The sequence below is a fragment of the Balaenoptera physalus genome (assembly GCF_965194825.1).
Source record: "Balaenoptera physalus genome assembly, chromosome: 14".
Taxonomy (NCBI): domain Eukaryota; kingdom Metazoa; phylum Chordata; class Mammalia; order Artiodactyla; family Balaenopteridae; genus Balaenoptera; species Balaenoptera physalus.
Genome location: NC_138893.1, coordinates 86,073,400 through 86,097,543, shown reverse-complemented (window position 1 = coordinate 86,097,543; position 24,144 = coordinate 86,073,400). Strand labels below are relative to the sequence as shown.

The 24,144-nt window shown below is 48.1% G+C and overlaps 1 protein-coding gene across 5 annotated transcripts in view; it reads left to right on the top strand.

The window, feature by feature from the left end:
* Positions 1–24,144, top strand: part of ADAMTS14 (ADAM metallopeptidase with thrombospondin type 1 motif 14) — a 92,726-nt gene that overhangs the window by 38,560 nt on the left and 30,022 nt on the right. For 4 of the 5 annotated variants that reach the window (XM_082424410.1, XM_082424412.1, XM_082424413.1 and 1 more), the window contains exons 5-6: positions 21,534–21,617; positions 22,323–22,479. In XM_082424410.1, the coding sequence (XP_082280536.1) occupies positions 21,534–21,617; positions 22,323–22,479 (241 nt within the window). The remainder of the gene's footprint in view (positions 1–21,533; positions 21,618–22,322; positions 22,480–24,144) is intronic. The other variant, XM_082424409.1, reaches the window with a different exon arrangement.

Below are 24,144 nucleotides of genomic sequence, written 5' to 3'. Positions count from 1 at the left end.
GGGTGGTTAGAATTTGGGGCTTATATGCCTAACTTAATAAATGGACGAGAGGGGAGAAGAGGCTCTGTGGGAAGGGCAAATAGGTTTCTTTAGGAAAGATAAATGGGCTTTAGGAGAACAACTGGGAAATAAGAAAGATTGTGATAATATATGTTTATGCAGGTGCAAGTGGGCTTTCTGCCTTTTTTTTTTTTTTTAATGACCATGAAATTCCCCTGGGGAGGGGATTTATAGTAACTCATTTTCCCAGAAGTTGCTGCTTTGTCAGAGGAGGGAATTTCTGAGATAGTTTCTTTCTGCATCTGTTGAATCTCAAATGTCTTCAGCTTAAAATAATATTTATACCAACTCTGCAGTTCTGAGTGGGTCCCCACACAGGCCAGGAGTGGGACCCCGGGAGCGACCCCAGGAAGTGAGTGATTATATGTGTGTGTGTCCTGGAGGGACCAGGGCCCTGTGCCAGTCCCTGAGGTCCCCGCTTAGGGTAGAAACCCACATGTTGTGGGTTCTGCGCCACTGTGTGCCCTTGGCAAGGCCCCTACGGGACACACACCACTGAAGACCGTGCCAGGAGGGCCTGCTTTGGAGGCCTATTTCCATAGTCTTGGTTCTACCTTCCTTCTCACAACCTACCAGAAAGTAGGTGAGGAGGAGAGTAAATGTCTTCTCAGAGGTTCTGGAGGGCTGTTTGAGGCTGGTTCCTTGCTCACTGCTGCCTTGCCCTTGTGGGTGTGGGAACAGAGGTGTGCAGCTGAGACAGAGCTTCCCTCGAGGGCCTGTTCCTCTGGGGAAGAGAGGCTCACAGCGCTGAGATGGGCCACGCCTAAGGAGCTGCTGCCTTGCAAACCTGCGGCTGCCCCAGGGGGAAAGTGAGGGTTTGGGGTTCTGACTTTCCCAGGTGCAGTGGGCAGCCAGCCAGAGTTCCTCCTGTGGCAGTGAGTGGAGGGGCTGCCGACAACCTCTCCCTCCCAGGGGACCAGCAGCACATCCTGTCCATTGTGTGGGAACTTGTATTTGGCTGGAATGCTTGAAGCGCTAATTCCCTTAGGGATTTCATGAAACCGGTAGAAAGGGTGTCCCTTTGCTCTTCCCTCGCAGCACCTGCCTGCCTGTGACCGTTTCTGATCCCGGTTTCCGGGGCCAGGGCTGGCCTGGTGGGATCAGAGAGAGATCTGGTTCCCAGGATGGATGGTCTCATTGTGCTAACCCAGGGAGGAGGGGACAAAGCCCTTAGAGGAACTCGGAATGATCTGATCAGGCCATCGGGCCCCAGTCACTGCAGCTCTCAGGGGCATCTTGCCTCTCACTTTACTTTTGCATTAACCTGGGCATGTGCTATAAATATTCATGCAGCTCCAGATGGTGGGCAAGGACTCCTCCTCAGCTCTCCCTCACATGCTGCTGCGCCCTGGATGGACTTGGCTTTCCAGGCTGTTCCTCGCTTTACCCATCTGTAGTGGGTCTCTTTCCTTAAGGCGTCTTCAAATCTCAGGGCAAGGGAACCATTTAAAAAAAATTTTTATTGGAGTATAGTTGATTTACAATGTTGTGTTAGTTCCAGGTGTACAACAAAGTGAATCAGTTATACATATACATATATTCATTCTTTTTCAGACTCTTTTCCCATATAGGTTATTACAGAATATTGAGTAGAGTTCCCTGTGCTATACAGTAGGTCCTTGATGGTTATCTATTTTATATATAGTAGTGTGTGTATGTTAATCCCAAGCTCCTAATTTATCCCTCCACTCCATGTTTCCCCTTTGGTAACCATAAGTTTGTTTTTGAAATCTGTGAGTCTGTTTCTGTTTTATAAAGAAGTTCATATACATCATTTTTTAAAACTAGATTCCACATGAGTGATGTCATATGATATTTATCTTTCTCTTTCTGACTTCGCTTAGTGTGATAATCTCTGGGTCCATCCATGTTGCTGCAAATAGCATTTTTTCATTCTTTTTTATGGTTGAGTAATATTTCATTGTATATATGTACCACATCTTCTGTATCCATTTCTCTGTCAATGGACATTTAGGTTGCTTCCATGACCTGGCTATTGTACATAGTGCTGCAGTGAACATTGGGGTGCATGTATCTTTTTGAATTATGGTTTTCTTCAGACATATGCCCAGGAGTGGGATTGCTGGGTCATATGGTAGTTCTGTTTTTAGTTTTTTAAGGAACCTCCATACTGTTCTCCATAGTAGTTGTACCACTTTACATTCCCACCAACAGTATAAGAGGGTTCCCTTTTCTCCACACCCTCTCCAACATTTATTGTTTGTAGACTTTTTGATGATAGCCATTCTGACCTATGTGAGGTGATAGCTCATTGTAGTTTTGATTTGCATTTCTCTGATAATTAGTGATGTTGAGCATCTTTTCATGTGCTTTTTGGCCATCTGTATGTCTTCTTTGGAGAAATGTCTATTTACTTATTTATTTTTTATTTTTATTTTTTTGGCCACACTGCACGGCTTGCAAGACCTTAGTTCCCCGACCAGGGATTGAACCTGTAGCCCCTGCAGTGGAAGTACGGAGTCCTAACCACTGAACCACCAGGGAATTCCCAAGGAATGTCTATTTAGATCTTCTGCCCATTTTCTGATTGAGTTGTTTGTTTTTTTCTGGCATAGAGCTGCATGAGCTGTTTGTATATTTTGAAGATTAATCCCTTGTCGGTCGCTTTGTTTGCAAATATTTTCTCCCATTCTGTGGGTTGTCTTTTTGTTTAGTATATGGTTTCCTTGCTGTGCAAAAGCTTTTAAGTTAAATCAGGTCCCATTTGTTTATTTTTATTTTCATTTTCATTACTCTAGGAGGTGGATCAAAAAAGATATTGCTGTGATTTATGTCAAAGAGTGTTCTGCCAATGTTTTCCTCTAAGAGTTTTATAGTGTCTGGCCTTACATTTAGGTCTTTGATCCATTTTGAGTTTATTTTTGTGTATGGTGTTAGAGAATGTTCTTTTTTTTTTTAAATTTAATTAATTAATTTATTTATTTTTGGCTGTGTTGGGTCCTCATTGCTGCACACGGGCCCCGTCCACTTGTGGTGAGTGGGGGCCACTCCTCATCATGGTGCGCGGGCTTCTCATTGTGGTGGCCTCTCGCATTGCGGAGCATGGGCTCCAGGAGTGTGGGCTTCAGTAGTTGTGGCTTGTGGGCTCCAGAGTGCAGGCCCAGCAGCTGTGGCGCATGGGCTCAGCTGCTCTGCGGCATGTGGGATCCTCCCGGACCAGGGATCGAACCTGTGTCCCCTGCATTGGCAGGCGGACTCCAAACTACTGCACCACCAGGGAAACCCAGAGAATGTTCTAATTTCATTCTTTTACATGTATCTGTCCAGTTTTCCCAGCACCACTTATTGAAGAGACTGTCTTTTCTCCATTGTATATTCTTGCCTCCTTTGTCATAGATTAATTGACCTTAGGTGTGTGTGTTTATTTCTGGGTTTTCTATCCTGTTCCATCGATCTATATTTCTGTTTTTGCGCTAGTACCATACTGTTTTGATGACTGTAGCTTTGTAGTATAGTCTGAAGTCAGGGAGCCAGATTCCTCCAGCTCCCTTTTTCTTTCTCAGGATTGCTTTGGCCAAGGGAAACATTTGAAACATAAGGGGCAATTTTCAGCATTTTGTGAGTGCCTGGTGTGTACCTAGTATGACAGACAGACTCCTGTTCTAGGGAACCTTTGAGGGCAGTGCTGAAGGAGGTGGTCGGTATTCCTGTGGACTCGGGGAGAGAGGAGAGCTTTCTGGAGGAGGTTGGTGCTGAGCTAACCTTGGCAGGGAGGGGTGGCAAGGTGAAGAGCATACCGGCCAGGCGTGGTGGCAGCCGGGCAGCACAGCCCTGGTGTGCAAGGGAGGTGACAGAGGCCTGCAGAGAACTCTCGGTAGTATAGCTGTGGCAGGATGGTCCATCAGGCAGTAGCGTGGGCTCTTGAGTGGAGAGAATGCATGAAGAACATTGCCCGATGGTGGCACCCAGGTGGATTGAGGGCAGGAGAGGATGGATGCCAGAGGCCAGCTGAGGCTGTGATGGGACAGCAGAAAGACCCAGGATGCGGGGACTCCGAGCTATCCTGAATATCTCAAATATCACAGTGTCATTCCAGTACCTACCGCATGTCAGGCACAGAGCTGAGGACTTTACAGGCAGGCTCCTTGAATCCTCACTGCTGCCTTATGCAGGCAACGTTCTGCGGCTCTGAGAAGCTAAGTGGCTTGCTCAGAATCTACACAGCTAACAAGTGGCAGAGCTGGGATTCGAACTCATACCTGTCTGATTCTAAAGTTTGCACTTTCCTTCCACTACTGCTGTGGCAGAACTTGAGGAGGGAGAAGGAAGGTCGCCGGACTCCCGGATCGGGAGGTGGGGAGAACGTTGCCCCTTTGCAGAAGGAGCCTCTTCCTGAGATGGGTCTCCCTAGCAGAGTCAGGATCCTGAAGCTTCACCCTGGGGCACGTTTCCTGCTCTTGGCTCCTGGTTGTGGCCAGGCCTGCTGGTGCCGGCAGGAGCCCTCTCCTTGCCTGGGGTGACGCACCGAATCTTCTCTGGGATGAAGAATCCCTTTGATGTGAGGATATGGGGATCCTCCTCAGGCCTGGAGCCAGGGCAGAGGGAGGTGAGAAGAGCAAAGAGGCCCTTTCATTGGTCCTCACCAAGCCAGCCTGCAGCCAGACCCCTCTCGGCATCCCACCTGTCTGGGTGGTAGACCCTTTGCCCACCCTGCTCCTTACCTGCCCCACTCGGCTGACACTACGAAGGTGTTGAGCACCTCTTAGATGGCCTGCTAGGAAAAGCTTGGCTCCCCTTCTAGATCCAGGAGGTTTGGCTGTCAGACCTGGACCTTGGTGGCCTCAGCCTGGGAGCGTGGCTTTCTGTTGTCACTAAACGTGTTAGCTATTCATCATAACAGCTGGTTTGGAACACCACGAAAACTGCTTTCCTGCTGACAGAGTGTTGCTTTGCCAGACTTCTTCCTTTCGGGGATATGTGAGCAGTTCAGCCTCCCTGCTCATTGGAAGGATGCAAATTCCCCTCCTCCCTCTCCTTTTGGTCCTTTCTCTTTTTTTGTCTCTCCCCTGGAAACTTTCCACTGCTTTCATGACACTCAGAGGCCACCCCCCAAAAAGGAAAAGCAAAAATTCATTTACTTTAAGGTAGTGTTTCTTAACCGGGGGCAATTTTGCTCCCCAGGGGACACTTGGGAAGCTTTGGAGATATATCTTGGTTGTCACAGCTGGAGGGGCTGGGGTGCTTCTGGCATCTAATGGGAGGGGCTCAGGGATGCTGCCAAACACCTTCCAGGGCACAGGACGCCCCCACGAGAGAGAATCGTCAGTGTCAAAGCGTCCCTCGTGACCACGTGTGACCCCCGCCCTAAGGTATAAGCTCCTGAGTTCCCTGGCAGTGCAGTGGTTAGGACTCAGTGCTTTCACTGCCAAGGGCCCGGGTTCAATCCCTGGTCGGGGCACTAAGATCCCGTAAGCCACGTGGCACGGGCCAAACAAAAAAAAAAGGTATAAGCTCCTGTTGCCCCATGCAGGCGCGCCCACCGGGAAGAGAACAGGCCCGGTGCTGGGGTTCCCGGCAGACGTTCCTGGCAGGAGAGCCGTGGTAACAAGCAGCACCCTTCGGGGGTGAAGACAGCCTGACGGCTCACCAAGGGCTCTCGTATCCGGCTTCTCCCTCGCAGGCGTGGAGGTCAGACTCCTGACTGCTTCTAGGGTGATCTCATGGGCCGCTCCTCAGCCGCCACAGTGGGAGGTATAAGTTTTAAACCAACTAGCCGCTGCTCTTGGTTGAGCGCAGGCCGTGTACCAGGCCCTGTTCCAAACGCTTGACCTCTGCCTCGCCTGCCGTCCCCAGGCCTCCACAGGCTCAGAGGAGGGTCGGCGCAGGGCGAGATGACGCGCAGAGCGCGGGTCTTTCCAGGCCTCCTCACTGCCTCTCTTCACACACAAGCAGGCTGACCTGGGCTGTAACTGCTCCTGCATTTTGGAAATAGGTCACGGGGGATAAATGCTGACTATTGTGGACTCATGAAAGGGACTCTGTTGGGCTGGGAGGCCTGGCCCTGAGCACTCTGGAACCAGGCTGCACGAACAGCCCGGGTGTGAGGTGGGCTGAGTGGCCAGGCCCAGGAGGACGGCACGGGCCAGCCTGCAGGCTCTGGGAGCCCCGGGGGCAGCCGCACCTGAAGACGTGTGCTGCTTAGAGGCCGCTTAAAGTGCCGGCCTGTAGCCCACACCAGCCCGTGACTGAACTCGCGGGGAGGGGACGGAGTAGCTGAGCCTGTGGCAGCTGAGAAAGGAACCGGGAGATTCAGCGCCCTCCTCGCACCACCCAGAGAGCAGCCTCATATTCAAGATCTCACTGGTGACCTCAACGGCAGGGCCTGCCAACGTGGCATATAAGTCAGCATGGCTCCCTGGTGAGGCCTCAGTGTCCCAGCCCAGGGCACAGCAGGGCCCAGCTCTGGCTCCTGCGTGGGTCAGCGCCCAGGGCCTGGGGAGAGCAGGGACCCCAGGCTGTAGGCAGCAGTATTTTGCTGACGTACATCCGCACGTGTGCATGCAGGCATTTGTACAGGACATGTGTTTACACACGTGCATCTACATATGCCCACATCTATCCGTGTGACATGGATACATGCACATGTGCACACACAGGTGAGTTCAGACATGTGTGAACGCATATTTACCACATTTCATGAAATCTAAGACCCCATCAATCATCAGATGCTCCGTTATTTCACGGACTCGAGAAAGAGAAATAATGCTACCGATTAAATTCTGATATGATTTCTTGTCACTTAGCATTTGTATTTGTACTTATTGGAAGAGCTCTTTAGCCTTGTTTAGGCTTAGATTTTGATCATATATTACTCTTGTATGTACACAGATGTGACAAAGTGGGGAACTAAGGTATTCCCATAACTTCCTCACATTCAGAGTATTACTTGTCCAAATCACTTTCAGCACAGAGTCATCAAAATCTGTGCTTTTCCACACAGTATTGTCCCCTGTGCCATCAGGAGCCTGGGTGATGATGCAGGAACGCTCCTCTCTTCCTCTGGGGTGTCATCCAATCCATGGACACCCATTCTGCAAGCTTCCATGCGGTGCCTTCTTGATCCTTCCTGAAGGTGGCAGTGGAGGTATTTAGACACCCATGATTCACATTCCTTCCTCAGATAGTCCCTAAACGGTTCATTGCCTGAAATGTGGAGGGATTGCGGTATCCTGTGAAGCCACCAGGAATAACAAGAGGGTCTTGCTTGCACAGGCAGCAGCAACACACCTGAACTGCCACCTGGCCTCCTGCAATCATAAACAAGGGGAAGGAAGAGCGTCCTGGCCTCATGAGATGCAGGGTGCATTGGAGCGCCTGGTCTGCAGAGTCGCCGTGTGCCATGTTGCTAGAAGGGTCAGGGATTGGAGACAGTAGGACTGGTCCCAGAGCCCAGTATTGAGAAAGGGCTGGAGAAGTCATTGTAGCCATTCCTCGACCTTCAAGCAATGCTGCCCGCATTCTGTTCAGGTTCAGAGGCACTGAGTGACCAGGGAAGGCACATGAGTGGAGGCTGCGCTTGAACGCCAGCTGTGGTTGCTGTCTCTAGACGAGCGCTTCCATCACTTTGGGCCAGCTTTTCTGGCCGTGAAAACAGAGGTAACATACCATGCTCCTTGGAGCTCCTTAGAGGAGTGGCTGACTGTAGAGCTGGGGCAGGGAATGCGCAAGATGAGCGTCTTGTAATGTCAGAAAGTAAGGAAGTGCCCCCCCAAGACCCCCAAGCCAAAAACGATGGGAGTGTGTTAAAAGGACAGGAGCCAACTGAAAGAGCTAAAGCTGGGACAATTTGAGCAATAAAATAAATAATGAGGTATTGGATTATAACCCAGAGTATAAAATAAATATCCACGAGTCCATATTGATAAATGAATGATTGAATACATAAATAAACGGGGAAGAAGAAACAAATCTCTGCAGAAGAATTTCAAATAAATGACGTAGGTCCTTTGCCCTCAAGGAGGTGGATTTTAACTCCCCACTCCTGAAGTGGGGGGCTGTGCATAGTGACATCCTTCTAAAGAGCAGAGCATGGAAGCCAGGGCCGGGTGGCGGGGGGAGGTGGTAACTTTACAGTGGAGGAAACTGGCAGGCAGCCTCTCTTGCAGGTGATCAAGGTCAACATGACCAGTGATGTTATGTTGGTAGCATGCACTCCTTTTATTTTTGTTTTTTTTTGGCCACGCCGCATGGCATGCGGAATCTTAGTTCCCTGACCAGGGGTCGAACCCGCACCCCCTGCAGTGGAAGCGCAGAGTCTTAACCCCTGGCCCGCCAGGGAAGTCCCATAGCACGCACTCTTGACATGATGTGGTGAAGGCGCTCACCTCTGTGTTCTTCCTCCCTAAACCCATAACCGCAGTCTAACCATGAGGAAAACAACAGACATACCCAAATTGAAGGACGGACTGCAAAATACTTAACCAGTATTCCTCGAAACTGTTTAGGTCATCAAAACCCAGGAAAGTCTGAGGGCCATCAGAGAGGATAAACAGCCTGGAGCAGTCGAAGGAGATAGGATAACTAAATGTAATGTGCTGACCCAGATGCGATCCCGTAGCCAAAAAATGGGACAATACCCCTACATTAGGGAAATCTGAAAAAATATGGACTTTAGTAAGTACTAATGTGTCCATATTGGTTCATGCATTGTGACAAATGTACCATGGTAATGGCAGATATTAATAACAGGGACCTCTGTACTATCCTTGCTGCTTTTCTGAAAATCTAAAGCTAAAATTGAAAGTATATTGATTAAAAAGGAAAGAAGGGCAATGACTTCCTTGCGAGCAGGTTGCTGGGAGGATTCTGTGAGGTGCTGCTGGGAGGTGTGGGCTGTGCCAGCCCTTAGGTGGCAGTGAGTACCCTCTCCTGTTTGAGTGAGGGGCGGGCTTAAGACCCCAGGGTCTGGCTTCCTCTGCACTGCCCCTGCCTGTGGAGCCCTGCTGAACCCGGCTGGACATTCTGCTCCGTAGCTCCTCAGAAGCAACATTCCCTAGGGAGTGAGGGAAGTTGGGGTTGGTGGGGGACCATTCTCTGCTGGAAGCAAGAAGGAGAAGCCCATCTTGGCTTGGTCCAGAAGGGAAGGCTGCCAGCTGCCCTCGCATGGGCTCCCTGGGGCCTAGCTCTCCCCCCGCCAGCCGTGGGCTGAAGCCTGGGCATTGCTGCTGCAGGTGCCCAGATTCTGACCCTCCTTTGGGCAGGAGAACAGATTCAGAGCTCCCACCCCAGTAGACCCCCTTCCCTTCTTCCTGCTCCCTGGGCTTGACCACAAGGCCCCCGGGAGGCCTGGCCACACAGGGTTACAGGAGAAGAGGGAAAGGGTTCTTATAACAATCCCTAACTGGCCGAGTTGCTTTTCACTGGACATGGAATCCCACTCCCCTCATCTTCTCTTCCAGGCCAGAGAAAGCCCACCCCAGCCAGCCTGCCACAGAAGCTGGTTCTGGAGAGCAGCTGTGTGTAGTGGCTAAGACTCACAGAGATCTGAGTTCAAATCCCAGCCCTCCCACTTTCCAGCTGGGTAGCCTTGGGCAAGTTACTTAACCTCTCTGAGCCTCAGATTTCTCACATATGAAACAGGAATAGGTCCTCCCTCCGTAAGGTTGCGTGAGGTTGCATCAAAGCCCTCAGCACAGTGCCTGGTACATTGTAGGTGTTCAGTGACTAGCAGTCACCCTCCAACACTAGTGCTCTCTAGCCATCCTCTCGCTTCTGCTGTTTTGTCTCCCCTTGGCCAGAGGGAGTCCTGACCTGTGCTTGTTTTTCTGATACACATCCAAGAGCCATCCCAGGCCAATATGTTATGTGGAACTCCAACCTGGGTTGGGGGGTCTTGGTCTTGAACTTGGCTGAGGTTGGGAGAGTAGGGAGACCAGACACAGTGTTCTTTTCTGCCCCGTGGGTGTGTCTTGCAACAATCATGCTTTTGCCCACAACCATGGGAAGTGATTCTTGATCTCCCCTGAGCTGGCGAGCTGGCCTCACCTCTGGCATTTGGGTGACAGCCGTGGGGGGCAGAGGCTGACAGAGCCAGGCTTTGAGTGCACAGCCAGGCTGGAGCCTGTCAGGGAGCAGCTCTGTGTTTATTCCAGAGGGCTGGGGTCCTGGGTCTCTCAGGCAGCCTCACCTCCTTGCTGGGGCACCAGTTCAGGGCTGTGGGTGGAACCCATGTGCCCACGGCCTCTGTGGTTCTGCTGGACACGGCAGCCCTGTCCAGCCCCCTCCTTGGCCTGTGCAGAGTGTCAGGGTAGCTCCAGCTGAATCAAAGCCACTGAGGTCCCCACTCAAGGGCTAATAGGGGTGTGTACAGATGAGCCAGGGCCCCAGAGACAGACCAGACCCCTGGAGTGGCAGGGCCAACCCTAATTTTGGGGGGGCGGAATATGGGAGAAAATTTAACTACTTCATTTTCATTATCCTTATTTAATATAAGAAGAGACCAGACTATCTCATTGTGGAACCCTGCTCCTATCACAGCGTCAAAACTATTCATCCATTCTCGTATTTAGGCTGCCTTCCATCTTCCTTACCTGCAGATCCTTTAGTGGGTCCGTGTGCCAGTCGCAGTTTTCTTTCACTCGATAATGTCTTTATTTCATTATGGTTCTTAAAAGATGGTTTGCTGGGCCCAGGATTCTAGGTTGATGGTTTCTTTGTCATGGTGCTTTAATGGTGTTACTTCAGGGTCTCCCTTGTTACTGTTGAAAACCCACTCCCAACGCAATGGTCCTTCCTTGGTGAGTGATCTGTCTTCTGTCTTGCTGCCTGTAAGACGTTCTCTTTGACTGATGTGAGCTTAGAGAGAAGTCCCTGGGAGTCAGTGGTGACCATCTGTCTCCAGGAATGGAGCCGATGCGCTCAATGAAACTTCAAGAGGGAGACTTGAGGCCAGTGGGGGAGGTGGGCAGGAAGGCCGAATGGGGCTCATGGCACAGAGAGCTTTCTAATGGCCAAGAGTGCCCTGTTGCTGGAGGTGTGCGGGCATGGGCTGGGAAGAAACTCCCCGTCACATGGGGATTGGCCTCAGTTACCTTGATTGCCAGTGACCTTGGGGCTCTCTTGGTGGCTCCACATGGTTCCCGCATTCCTCTCTCCTGCATCAAGCCTCTGCCCGTCTCCAAAGGGTCAATGACCTTCTAAGTCAAGGATCATTCTGGCTCCTCCAGTAAGACCTGCCTGACCCTCCTTCCCACAAGCACCCTCTTTCTCTCCCCTGACCCCTGGGGTGGGGCACGAGGGGTCTGCGCCACAGAGATTGATACACCAGTGACCGGAAGCCTTTGGTGTCCAGATTATTTCAGAGCGCTGAGTGGTCTCTCCAGATGGTATGTCCCTTTCTGCTTGCTCAGTATTTGCGTTTAGGCCCGTTACCTGGGAGTGGGAGTTGGTGTCAGGAGGCCCCACTCAACCCCCTACCTGTATTGGACACTCAGGCTCTGATTCTTCCTCCTGCTCAGAGAGCAGCAGCCCCTGTTCCAGTTCTGTGAGGACCTCCCAGTGACCCGGCCTGGAGATGCAGTGTGGAGCAGGGGCCACTGCAGCCCTTGAAGAGTGGGTTTGGCCTGCAGAGTGTGGGACAGAAATGAGTAATGCGGCAGGATTCTGGCAGCAATCTGCCTGGTCCACTTTGGAGAGCGAGGAGGGCAGGAAGACCATGGCCTGGGTACTCTAGATGGCCAGAGGCCCTGCAGACGCCCCACCCGTGTACCCAGTGACCACTCCCTTCCCCTGCCCTGGGGTCACTGGTGGGTTTACGCATGTATACAAGGTGCACAGATGTGGCTGTGTGGAGCATGCATTGCTTGTGACCCCATCCTTGGTCTGCACTCTTATAGGGCACCATCAGGGAGGTCTGAGACACTGGCCACACCCTTGTGTAGAAGGAAGGCCATGTACTGGTGTTGGAGGGGCTGAGATGTTGGGCTTATTTGAGTCATCCTACTGCAGATCAAGTGTCATTTCAGTGGGTCAGCAAAGAGTACTCAGGTTGGAATTCTGTGAGGGAGAAAGTGTGTGCGTGTTCTCCTAGGATGAGTCGGGGCAGGCGGGTGGAGAAGGACATCATCTATTTATGCATTTGGCCACTTTGCTCCCATGATGTCTTTGCTCCTGCAGGAGAGGGGAGGAGGGTGGAGGGAGGTGCCCCCACCCATCGGACTTTCCACTGTTATGTGTGATGGGGTTTGTGGGGCCTGCTGTCCCCTAGCAGGCACTGGCCTCTGGTCTCAGTTGGGGTCAGACATGGGTGCCAGGCAGGCCCTTGGGAGAAGCCTAGTGCTGGCTGCTCTGGAGTCTGCACGCTCACGGGTTGGGGCAGCTGCCAGGTGTGGGAGAGTAGGCTGGGGCTCTGTTCTTGTGTCCCAGGAGGGGTGCGTCAGCACAGGAGCAGACCTCCGGTCCCCCTGCTGGCCTTCCCCTCCCCATGGGACTCTCATATGTAGGGCTGGCCACACTGTCCCTCTCCATCGGGTGGACAGCAGTCCCTTTGTGGGTTGTAGGCTGGTTCCTTTGCTCATGAGCTGAAGGACGTGGAGAGGTGAAATGGTGAGAACAGGGTCATGCATGAATCTGCATCCCCGCTCCCGGGAAGCCATGTGGGCAGGAGTCAGAGGCTGGTTCCACTTCTGCCTCCATCACTGACCGTGCCCGTGGGCCTCTATGCCTGTGGGGCTCACTCGTAATCCCCAGATGTTGAGTTGGCATGAGAATCCACGTGCCAGCCCCACGACAGCCATTATGATCCCCAGTCTACAGAAACAGAGGTTCTGAGGAGTTACCTGTTGTGCCCCAAGCCACCCAGCTCTTAAGAGGCAATGCTGGGGTTTGAACCCAGGACTCTGGCTCCTGGCAGCTACACTGCTGTGTACTGACACTGACTTGCTGACCACGTCATTTCTCCTCCTGGACAAGTCACTTCTCCTAGGGGAGTAGTTACGTAAGTGATGGCCCATCACGTGTAGACATTAGAGGTGATGCTTTTAAATCCACAGAATGATGTTTCAGGAAATAAGAAAAATACAAACAGTATATTCAGCATGATTCCAATTTTGTAAAATCACACACACACACACACACACACACACACACGTACACGGCAGGAAGCTGTGTTAACCATGGTTATTATATATCTGGCTAATATATAATAGGAGACAACTTTTTTTCTTTTTTCTTTTCATAACTTGGGAGCTTTTTTTTTTAATTGAAGTGTAGTTGATTTACAATGTTGTGTTAATTTCTGCTGTTCAGCAAAGTGATTCAGTTATACATATATACATTCATTTTTAATATTCTTTCCCATTATGGTTTCTCATAGGCTACTCAGTATAGTTCTCTGTGCTATGCAGTAGGACCTTGTTGTTTATCCATTCCATATTATAATAGCTTACATCTGCTAACACCAACCTCCCAGTTCATCCCTCCCCCAACCCCCTCCCCCTTGGCAACTACAAGTCTGTTCTCTGTATCTGTGAGTCTGTTTCTGTTTTGTAGATAGGTTCATTTGTGTCGTATTTTAGATTCCATACATAAGTGATATCATATGGTATTTGTCTTTCTCTTTCTGACGTACCTCACTTAGTATGGTAATCTCTAGTTGCACTCATGTTGCTGCAAATGGCATTATTTTGTTCTTTTTTATAGCTGAGTAGTATTCCATTGTATATATGTACCACATCTTCTTTATCCATTCATGTGTCGATGGACATTTAGTTGTTTCCACATCTTGGCTATTGTGAATAGTGCCTCTGTGAACATAAGGGTGCATGTATCTTTTTGGATTAGAGTTTTGTCTGGATATATGCCAAGGAGTGAGATTGCTGGATCATATGTAATTCTATTTTTAGTTTTCTGAGGAACCTCCATACTGTTTTCCACAGTGGCTGCACCAACTTACATTCCTACCAACAGTGTAGGAGGGTTCCCTTTTCTCCACACCCTCTCCAACATTTATTGTTTCTAGACTTTTTAATGATGGCCATTCTGACTGGTGTGAAGTGGTACCTCATTGTAGTTTTGAATTGCATTTCTCTAATAATTAGCTATGTTGAGCATGTTTTCATGTGCCTATTGGCTATTTGTATTTCTTCTTTGGAGAAATGTCTATTTAGGTCTTCTGCCCATATTTCTATTGGGTTGTTTGTTTTTTTGTTGTTGAGTTGTATGAGCTGTTTGTGTATTTTGGAAATTAAGCCCTGTCGGTCATATTGTTTGCAAATATTTTCTCCCATTCTGTAGGTTGTCTTTTCATTTTTTTATGGTTTCCTTTGCTGTGCAAAAGCTTTAAGTATGACTAGGTCCCATTTGTTTATTTTTGTTTTTATTTGTATTGCCTTGGGAGACTGACCTAAGGAAACATTGCTATGATTTATGTTAGAGAATGTTTTGCCTAGGATCTCTTCTAGGAGTTTTATGGCGTCATGTCTTATGTTTAAATCTTTGAGCCATTTTGAGTTTATTTTTGTGTATGGTGTGAGGGTGTGTTCTAACTTCATTGATTTACATGCAGCTGTCCAGCTTTCCCAACTCCACTTGCTGAAGAGACTCTTTTTCCCATTGTATATTCTGGCCTCCTTTGTTGAAGATTAATTGACCATAGGTGTGTGGGTTTATTTCTGGGTTCTCTGTTCTGTTCCACTGATCCATATGTCTGTTTTTGTGCCAATACCATGCTGTTTTGATTACTGTAGCTTTGTAGTATTGTCTGGAGTCTGGTAGGGTTATGCCTTCTGCTTTGTTCTTTTTCTCCAGGATTGCTTTGGCAATTTTGGGTCTTTTATGGTTCCATATAAGTTTTAAGATTATTTGTTCTAGTTCTGTGAAAAATGTCATGTGTAATTTGATAGAGATTGCATTAAAAATCTGTAGATTGCTTTGGGTAGTATGGCCATTTTAACAATATTAATTCTTATACAAGAGCATGGATGTCTTTCCGTTTCTTTGAATCATCTTCAGTTTCCTTTATTAATGATTTATAGTTGTCAGCATATAAGTCTTTCACCTCCTTGGTCAGGTTTATTCCTAAGTATTTTATTTTGGGGGTTGTGATTTTGAAAGGTATTGTTTTTTTACATTCCTTTTCTGATATTTCATTGTTAGTGTAAAGAAATGGAACCAATTTCTGTATGTTAATCTTGTATCCTGCTACCTTGCTGACTTCATTTATCAGTTCCAGTAGTTTCTGTGTGGAGTCTTTAGGGTTGTCTCTATATAGAATCACGTCATCTGCCTATAATGACAATTTTACCTCTTCCCTTCCAATTTGGATACCTTTTATTTCTTTTTCTTGTCTGATTGCTGTGGCTAGGATTTCCAATACTATGTTGAACAGAAGAGGTGAGAGTGGGCATCCTTGTCTTGTTCCAGATTTTAGTGGGAAGGTTTTCAGCTTGTCACCATTGAGTATTATATTGGCTCTGGGTTTGTCATAAATAGCTTTTATTATGTTGAGATATGTTCCCTCTGTAGCCACTTTGGTAAGAATTTTTATCATAAATGGATGTTGAATTTTGTCAAATGCTTTTTCTTCATCTATTGAGATGATCATGTGGTTTTTGTCTTTTCTTTTGTTTATGTGACGTATCGCATTGACTGATTTACATATGTTGAACCATCCTTGTGAACTTGGGATGAATCACACTTGGTCGTGGTGTGTGATTATTTTTATGTGTTGTTGGATTCGGTTTGCTAATATTTTGTTGAGACTTTTTGCATCTATATTCACCAACGATATTGGCCTGTAATTTTCTTTTTTGGTGGTGTCTTTGTCTGGTTTTGGTATCAGGGTGATGGTGGCTTCATAGAATGTCTTTGGGAGTGTTCCCTCCTCTTCAATTTTTTGGAAGAGTTTGAGAAGGATCAGTATAAATTCTTTTTTGTATGTTTGGTAGAATTCGCCTATGAAGCCATCTAGTCCTGGACTTTTATTTGTAGGGAATTTTTAAATTACAGATTTTATTTCAGCTCTAGTGATTGGTCTGTTCAAATTATCTGTTTCTTCTTGATTCAGTTTTGGTGAGCTGTATGTTTCTAGATCCTTGTCTGTTTCTTCTAGGTTGTCAAATTTTTGGCATATAAATTTTTGTAGTTTTTTATTTATTTGGGTGCTCCTACATTAGGTGCATTAATGTTGACAAGTGTAAAGTCCTCTTCTTGTATTGATCCTTTTATCAAAAAACCCTTAGGGTTTTTTGTATTTCTGTGGTATTTATTGTTATGTCTCCTTTTTCATTTCTTATTTTATTTATTTGGGTTCTCCCTCTTTTCTTCTTGGTGAACCTGGCCAGAGGTTTGTCCGTCTCCTTTACCCTTTAAAAGAACCAGCTCTTGGCTTTATTGATTTTTTCTATTTTTTAAAAAAAATATTTATTTATTTATTTATTTATTTATTTATTTGGTTGTGCTGGGTCTTAGTTGCGGCAGGTGGGCTCCTTAGTTGTGGCTTGCAGGCTCCTTAGTTGCGGCTCGTGGGCTCCTTAGTTGCGGCATGCATGTGGGATCTAGTTTCCTGACCAGGGATCGAACCTGGGCCCCCTGCATTGGGAGCGCGGAGTCTTAACCACTGCGCCACCAGGGAAGTCCCTCTATTGTTTTTTAAATCTATTTTATTTATTTCCCCTCTGATCTTTATTATTTCCTTCCTTCTGCTGACTTTAGGTTTTGTTTGTTCTTCTCTTTCTAATTCTTTTTTTTTTTTTTTATAAATTTATTTATTTTTGGCTGAGTTAGGTCTTTGTTGCTGCATGCAGCTTTCTCTAGTTGCAGCGAGCGGGGGCTACTCTTCGTTGCGGTGCGCAGTCTTCTCATTACGGTGGCTTCTCTTGCTGTGGAGCATGGGCTCTAGGTGTGCGGGCTTCAGTAGTTGTGGCTCGCGGGCTCTAGAGCGCAGGCTCAGTATTTGTGGTGCTCGGGCTTATTTGCTCCGTGGCATGTGGGATCTTCCCAGACCAGGGCTCGAACCCGTGTCCCCTGTATTGGCAGGCGGATTCTTAACTACTGCACCACCAGGGAAGCCCTCGTTCTAATTCTTTTAAGTGGTAGGTTAGGTTGTTTATTTGAGATTTTTCTTGTTTTTGAGGAAGGTCTGTATCGCTATGAACTTCCCTCTAAGAACTGCTTTTGCAGCATCCCACAGATTTTGTATGGTTGTGTTTTCATTGTCATTTGTCTCAAGGTGTTTTTTAATTTCCTCTTTGATTTCATCGTTGACCCATTGGTTTTTTAGTAGCATGTTGTTTAGTTTCCATGTAATTGTTTTTTTTCTCATTTCTTTTTTTGTGGTTGATTTCTAGTTTCATGCTGTGTGGTCAGAAAAGATGCTTGAGATAATTTCTATATTCTTAAATTTGTTGAGGCTTGTTTTATGCCCTAGTATATGGTCCATCCTAGAGAATGTTCCATGTGCACTTGAAAAGAATGTGTATTCTGGTTATTTTGGATATAATGTCCTGAAAATATCAATTAAGTCTTAACTGTTCTGTTGTATCATTTAGGATATCTGTTGCCTTATTGATTGTCTAGAAGATCTGTCCATTGATGTGAGTGTGGTATTAAAGTCTCCTACTTTTATTGTATACTTGTCAGTTTCCCCCTTTATGTCTATTAGTATTTGTTTTATTTATTTGGGTGCTCCTACAGTAGGTGCATTAATGTTGACAAGTGTAAAATCCTCTTCTTGTATTGATCCTTTTATCATTATATAGTGTCCTTCTTTACCTTTCTTTATGGCCTGTGTTTTAAAGCGTATTTTGTCTGATACGAGTACTGTGACCCCCTGCTTTCTTTTCATTTCTGTTTGCATGAAATATCTTTTTCCATCCCCTCATTTTCAATCTATGTGTGTCTTTTGCCCTAAAGTGGGTCTTTGTAGGTAACATATTGTAGGCTCTTGTTTTTTTTGTTTTTTTTTTTATCCAATCTGCCACTCTGTGTCTTTCGATTGGAGCATTTAGTCCATTGACATTTAAGGTACTTATTAATAGATATGTATTTATTGCCATTTTAACCTTGTTTTCCTGTTGATTTTATATTTCTTCTCTGTCCCTTTCTTTTTCTTTTTGTTTTTCCTTTTGTTGTTTGATGATTTTCTTTTGTGTTATGCTTATGTTCTCTTCTTTTTGGTTTTTGTGAATCTATTGTATGTTTTTGATTTGTGGTTACCCTGTTTTTCAAGTATGTTAACCCCATCCTGTTTCTACTTGCCTTAGACTGGTAATCGTATAGACTCAAACACATTCTAGGAAATGAAAAATAAAGTCTACATTTTCTTACTCTCCTCCCCTGCTCTTTATGATTTTGATGTCCTTTTACATCTTTGTGTTCATCCTTTTGCTGTTCATTGTGGTTATCACTTTCACAGAAATTTTTTGATTTTTTTTTTAATCTGTGGACTGGCTTATTTAGGTGATTTGCTTTCCAATTGTGATTTTCTCTTTCCTATATATTCTTACTTCTTTTCTATTTAGAGATGACTTTTCAACATTTCCTTCAGGATAGGTTTTATATTTCTGTATTCTTTTAGTTTTTGCTTGTCTGAGAAATACTTTCTCTCTCCTTCTATTCTAAATGATAATCTTGCTGGTTAGAGTATCCTAGGTTGCAGATTTTTCCCTTTCAGGACTTTGAATATATCTTGCCACTCTTTTCTGGCCTGCAATGTTTCTGTAGAGAAATCAGCTGATACCCTTATGGGGGTTCCCTTATAATTAACTCTTTGTTTTTCTCTTGCTGCCTTTAGAACCCTCTCTTTAACTTTTGTCATTTTTATTATAATATGTCTTGGTGTACGTGTGTTTGGGTTTATCTTGTTTGGAACCCTCTGTGCTTCCTGTACCTGGATATCTGTTTCCTTCTTTAAGTTTGGGAAGTTTTCAGCCATAATTTCTTCAAATACATTTTCGATCCCCTTTTGTCTTTCTTCCCCTTCTGGAATCCCTATTATGCATAGATTGGCACACTTTATAATATCCCATAGGATATGATATTATCCCATAGGATATTATCGCATATCCCATATGCGTAGATTGGCACACTTTATATAATTCCTTTATATTATCCCATAGGCACACTTTATATCATCCCATTGGCACACTTTATATTATCCCATAGGTGGATTGGCACACTTTATATTATCCTATAATATATTATCCCATATAATATATTATCTTATATTGCTTTCATTTTTTTTTCATTTGACTTTCTGTCTGCTATCCTGATTGGGTGATTTCCATTGTTCTATCTTCCAGGGCACTTATTCATTCTTCTGCATAATTTATTCTGCTATTTATTGCCTTTAGTTGCCTTTTCGTCTTGGCAAATGAGTTTTCTAATTTTTCTTGGTTCCCCTTTATAGTGTCTAGTTCCTTTTTACAGTACTCTGCATTTCTGTAGACAGCCTTTCTTAATTCCTTCAGTATTTTCATTATCTCCTGTTTGAAATCGGTGTCAATTAGAGTGAAGAGGTCTATTTCATTGTTTGTTCTTTCAGGGGAATTCCCTTGGTCTTTCAACTGGGAGTGGTTCCTCTGCTTCTTCATTTTACTTATATTTCTCTTAATTCTGTGAGTTTAGGAGAAACAATTATCTACTGTGGTCTTGGAGGGCTATTTATATGTGGGAGTGTCCCTGTGTAGCTTGTGTGGGTTTAATATTTTTGGTGCGAGGGCTGTTTTTAGTATGGACGCATGTCACCTCTTTCCTCAGCGTGTGCTGGCCGTTATCCCCTTGATATAGGGTGTGCCGATGCAGCGGCCGGTGCCTGGTCGTGGGGTTCTTGGCAGCGGTGGCAGCTCACGCGCACCCTTGGAGCACGCCGTGGGAGCAGAGGCAGCTCGCGACCGCTCTTGGATCCCGTGTAGGCAGTGCCCTGCTGCCTGAGAGCTCACACAGGGAAAAAGGCTGGAATAGCAGGTCCTGCCCCTGCCCGCACACACCACCCACGCAGTGGTGCTTGGCCTCTAAGGCGGCCCAAGCTTCCTCTGTGTACACCCCCAGTTGTGGTCGCACCAGACTCCAGCCCCTCAGGGTGTTTCCACGCAGCCCACCCCAGTCCTCTCCCCGGTCTGATCTCTGAAGCCCAAGCTTCCACACCCAGCCCCCGTCCACACTGGTGGCCACGTGTCTCTCTCAGGCTGGGGAGTGCAGAACGATGGCACTGACCATCTGTGCAGGTTTCTCTGCATTCTAGCTGCTGCAGACCCGTTGCTGAGTTCTCCTCTGAGGCTCTGAAGCCCCCCTCTGTCCCTGCTGATCTCCCCACCAGTGAGGGGACTCCCCAGGGTGCAGGAACATTTCCTCTTTGACAGCTCCCTCCCAGGGGCACAGGTCCTGTTCTGATTCCTTTTTCACTTGCCTTTTTTCTTTTGTCCTACCCAGTTATATGGAGATTTTCTTGCCCTTTCAGAGCTCTGAGCTCTTCTGCCGGCGTTCAGTAGATATTCTATGAGAATCATTCCACATGTAGATGTATTTTTGATGTATTTGTGGGAGGAGGTGAGCTTCACGTCTTACTATTCCGCCATCTTGATCACCTCTGACATTTTTCTTTTACTTTTTTGGGGTATTTTTCAGAGTTTTTAGAGTGAAATATTTTATATCCAGGAATAAAAGTTATTTAAAACAAAAAAATATGGACTTGTCCAGTGGCACCACTCAGGAGATAGGCGTCTTCAGGAGCGGGTGAACTGCCTGTCCTTGGGGGTGGGCAGGCAGAGGCGGTGTCCATCTGTTATGGACACAGTTCCGGGACTTCCTGAACAGGGGAGTGGCTGGGGGCTGCGTTCTTCGATGAACTGTGCCATGACTGCCCCAAAGGTCCCTGAGCCTGTGGGAGAAGGGAATAATCCAATGCACTGCTCCTCTCCTTGAACTTGACCGTGCCTGAGAATCACTGGGGATCCTGTTCTAACTCAGACTCTGACTCAGGAGGCGGGCCCAAGACTCTGCATTTTTAACGAGCTCCAGGTGATGGTGGTGCTGCTGGTCCGAGGCCCTAGAGCCACTTTCCTCCTGGATTTGCCCTGGAGGAGTGCCCAGGCACTGCAGAGCAGACGGATGGTTCCAGAGGCAATTGGAAAGGTACACAGGGCTGTGAGGATGAGTGACCTGAGCTGGGTGACATTTCTGGAAGGACTCTTCAGAGATATAAAAAGACAAGATTCCATCCGAGTTGTTGGGTTTGAGACCAGGTCCCCTCATGCTTTGGCTTCGTGGAAAGAGCTCAGTGTTGGAATTTGGTGGGCCAGGATTTGAAAACCAGTTGTGCAGCTTGTTAGCTGTGTGTCCTTGGGCAAGTCATCTCGCCTCCCTCTGCCTCAGTTTCTTCATCTGAGGATAGGAATGCCTGCCAGAGAAGGCCGTGGTGAGGATGAAGTCTGATAAGGTGTCAGATACCTGGCATGCAGTGGGCCTTTAATGAACTCTTGCTTCCCCTAACACCACACGCTCTTCTCTTCTTGAAGGTGGATGAGATTTACCACGATGAGTCCCTGGGGGTCCACATAAACATCGCCCTTGTCCGTTTGATCATGGTTGGCTACCGACAGGTAAACCCCTGTGTCAACAGGCAGTGTTTGGAGGGAGAAGGGGTGGGGGGCCAGAGCATCATACCAGCTAAGGTATCGGGGAGGGATAACAGCATCTAGGAAACATTTTGTTTCCAAAACTAGAACCCCAAAACCATTAGAATTGAGGTTTCAGTGGCAGAGGCATCTGGGGTTGGTAAGCAGGGACTTATGAATTCCCTCCAATCAGGTAAATGGACAGTCCTCAACCCCTACAGCTGGAGGTCCTGCTCCACGAATCGGTGGGGAAAGTGGGGCTTAGAGGGGGGGCAGTGACCGAGACAAGTCCTGCTAGGGTTGTGGCCAGGGGTTCTGGGCTCTGTTGCTTGTTTTCCCCCATACGGGAGTAAAAACAGAACTCTCCTCCGGGGGCTGTTGTGGAGATTAATGACAATGAATGCATAGAGGAGATGCTCAGCACAGCACCTGCCTGTGGGTTACTTGAGGAATTAGCAATAATGTGAGTTCTCAGCAGACAGGTGCCCCAGCACAGGGCTTGGCACAGGAACGTTCCCTAAAACGGAATGGGGCTGTGTGCCGGTGGCAGCCGGAGCCGGGACAGCGGTGACCTTGGGGTAGGCCCTGCCATCCTGCGGGCCTCGGTGTCCCCTGCTGCCGGGAGCACAGTGCAGGGTGCCTGCTGCAGTCCGTGGGCTCCGACCGGCACTCTGCTCTCTGGCCCCCCAGTCCCTGAGCCTGATCGAGCGCGGGAACCCTTCTCGCAGCCTGGAGCAGGTGTGTCGCTGGGCGCACTCTCAGCAGCGCCAGGACCCCGGCCACGCGGAGCACCACGACCACGTCGTCTTCCTCACCCGGCAGGACTTTGGGCCCTCAGGTACGCAAGGTACTGTATTTGCCGTGGCCAGGTGTGTGCAGCAGCAGGGCGGAGGCCAAGGCTGTCTCTGGGGCCAGGTCTAATGGCAACAAAAAGATTCTTGGGACTTTGGAGACAGGACCTGGCTGGACAGGTAGGCGGCTTTGGAATGGTTTCTCGGGGGCCAGGGAAAGTGAAGGGGCCCCGCTCTGGTCCCTGCTGCCTTGGTTGAGCCTGCAGGTCGCTGTGAGTCAGGCCCTAGGCCCTGTGATCACCATCCCGGAGCCCGGCTGCTCGAAGACCTCAGTGATCTTCAAGATGCTTCTGCCCACATTGTATCCTTCTGTCCTCACTGCAGGCCGTGGGGCACCTAGGGCGGGGCTGGTGTGGACTTCAGAAAGGAAGGCCCTGCTCTACCCGCAGATCCATGCCTCTCCAGCCTAGTGATCCAAACTCATTCATCTCCTGAGATTCTCCCAACTGTGGAATGGGAGAAACAGTAGTATTTGCCTTCCTCCATTCCCGGGCTGCTAAAAGGGCTGAGGGATGCATCCAATGTCTGTGACAGAGGATGGCTGAAAGCGCTCTGCAGACACAGGAAGCTTTGATCACCCCCAGGTTTCTGTATGGGGAAACCGAGGCACAGAGTGGCAACGAGGCTTGCCTAGGCCTCACAGCAGAGAGGAGACAAAGCTGAAACTCAGACTGGATCTCCAGGCTCCAAGTTGAGGGCTTTGTAGTGTTTTCTGGTTTGATGCTAAAAGAGAGTCGGCCTCTACTAAAAGGACTGCTTGTCTGAATCCCTGAAGCCCCAAAGGCAGGCTTGTACACATACAAACAGATTTACACACATACACACATACAGACACACACGTGTACAGACACATGCATACTCATGCACAGACACACATGTACAGACACCCAGACACACGTACATGTGTGTACTTGCATGCCCTGTAGAGCACATCCAGACCTCCAGGACAATCGGGACCCAAGAAGCCTTCTCACCACAGCTTCTCATTACACCCCCAAAACCATCTCAAATAAGAGAGGATTTCAGCAATTCCGAAGACAGGGAATAGCTATCTGGTCATGGTTGGCTGAAAGCCCGAGGCAGGGAGCGCTCTCTACCATCTCCCCCTCCTCAGATGTCTTCCCCAGCCCAGGCTGCCCTCCCAGCTGATTACGGGCCCTGGGGAGGCGGGGAAGCAGCCCCCGTAGATCACGGGACTCGCACACAAAGCTGCTCACTCAGTGCCACGCGCCGGCCCCCTGCACTGCCCGCGGCTCCTGAGGCCTGCGCAGCTGTGTCTGCACCTTGCCCGTGACCTCCCCTCCACCTGCCCGCCCCCCACCTCCCCAGAGTCTCTTACCTGTGCTCCAGGCCCAGCTCTAGGCCCCCATAAGTCATTCCCCGGTCCCGCTCAACCCCTCGGTCAGAGCCATTCCCTTCCAGCCACCCTGCACACCCCTCTGTGCTCCTTGAACTCCGGCACAGCACAGCACGAGGTCACCTGACCTCGTGACCCCTAGTCTCCCTGCTAAGCCATCTGCCCCTCCAGTGTGTGGGTGTGCTGGGGGGCTGCGGGCTCGCGCCTGATTCCTGTTTTCCCCGTAGTCTCTAACACGGTGCCAGCTGCTACCCCACGTAGACACATTTGGAGCTTGTTTGTTGACTCACCAGCGGACTGACTC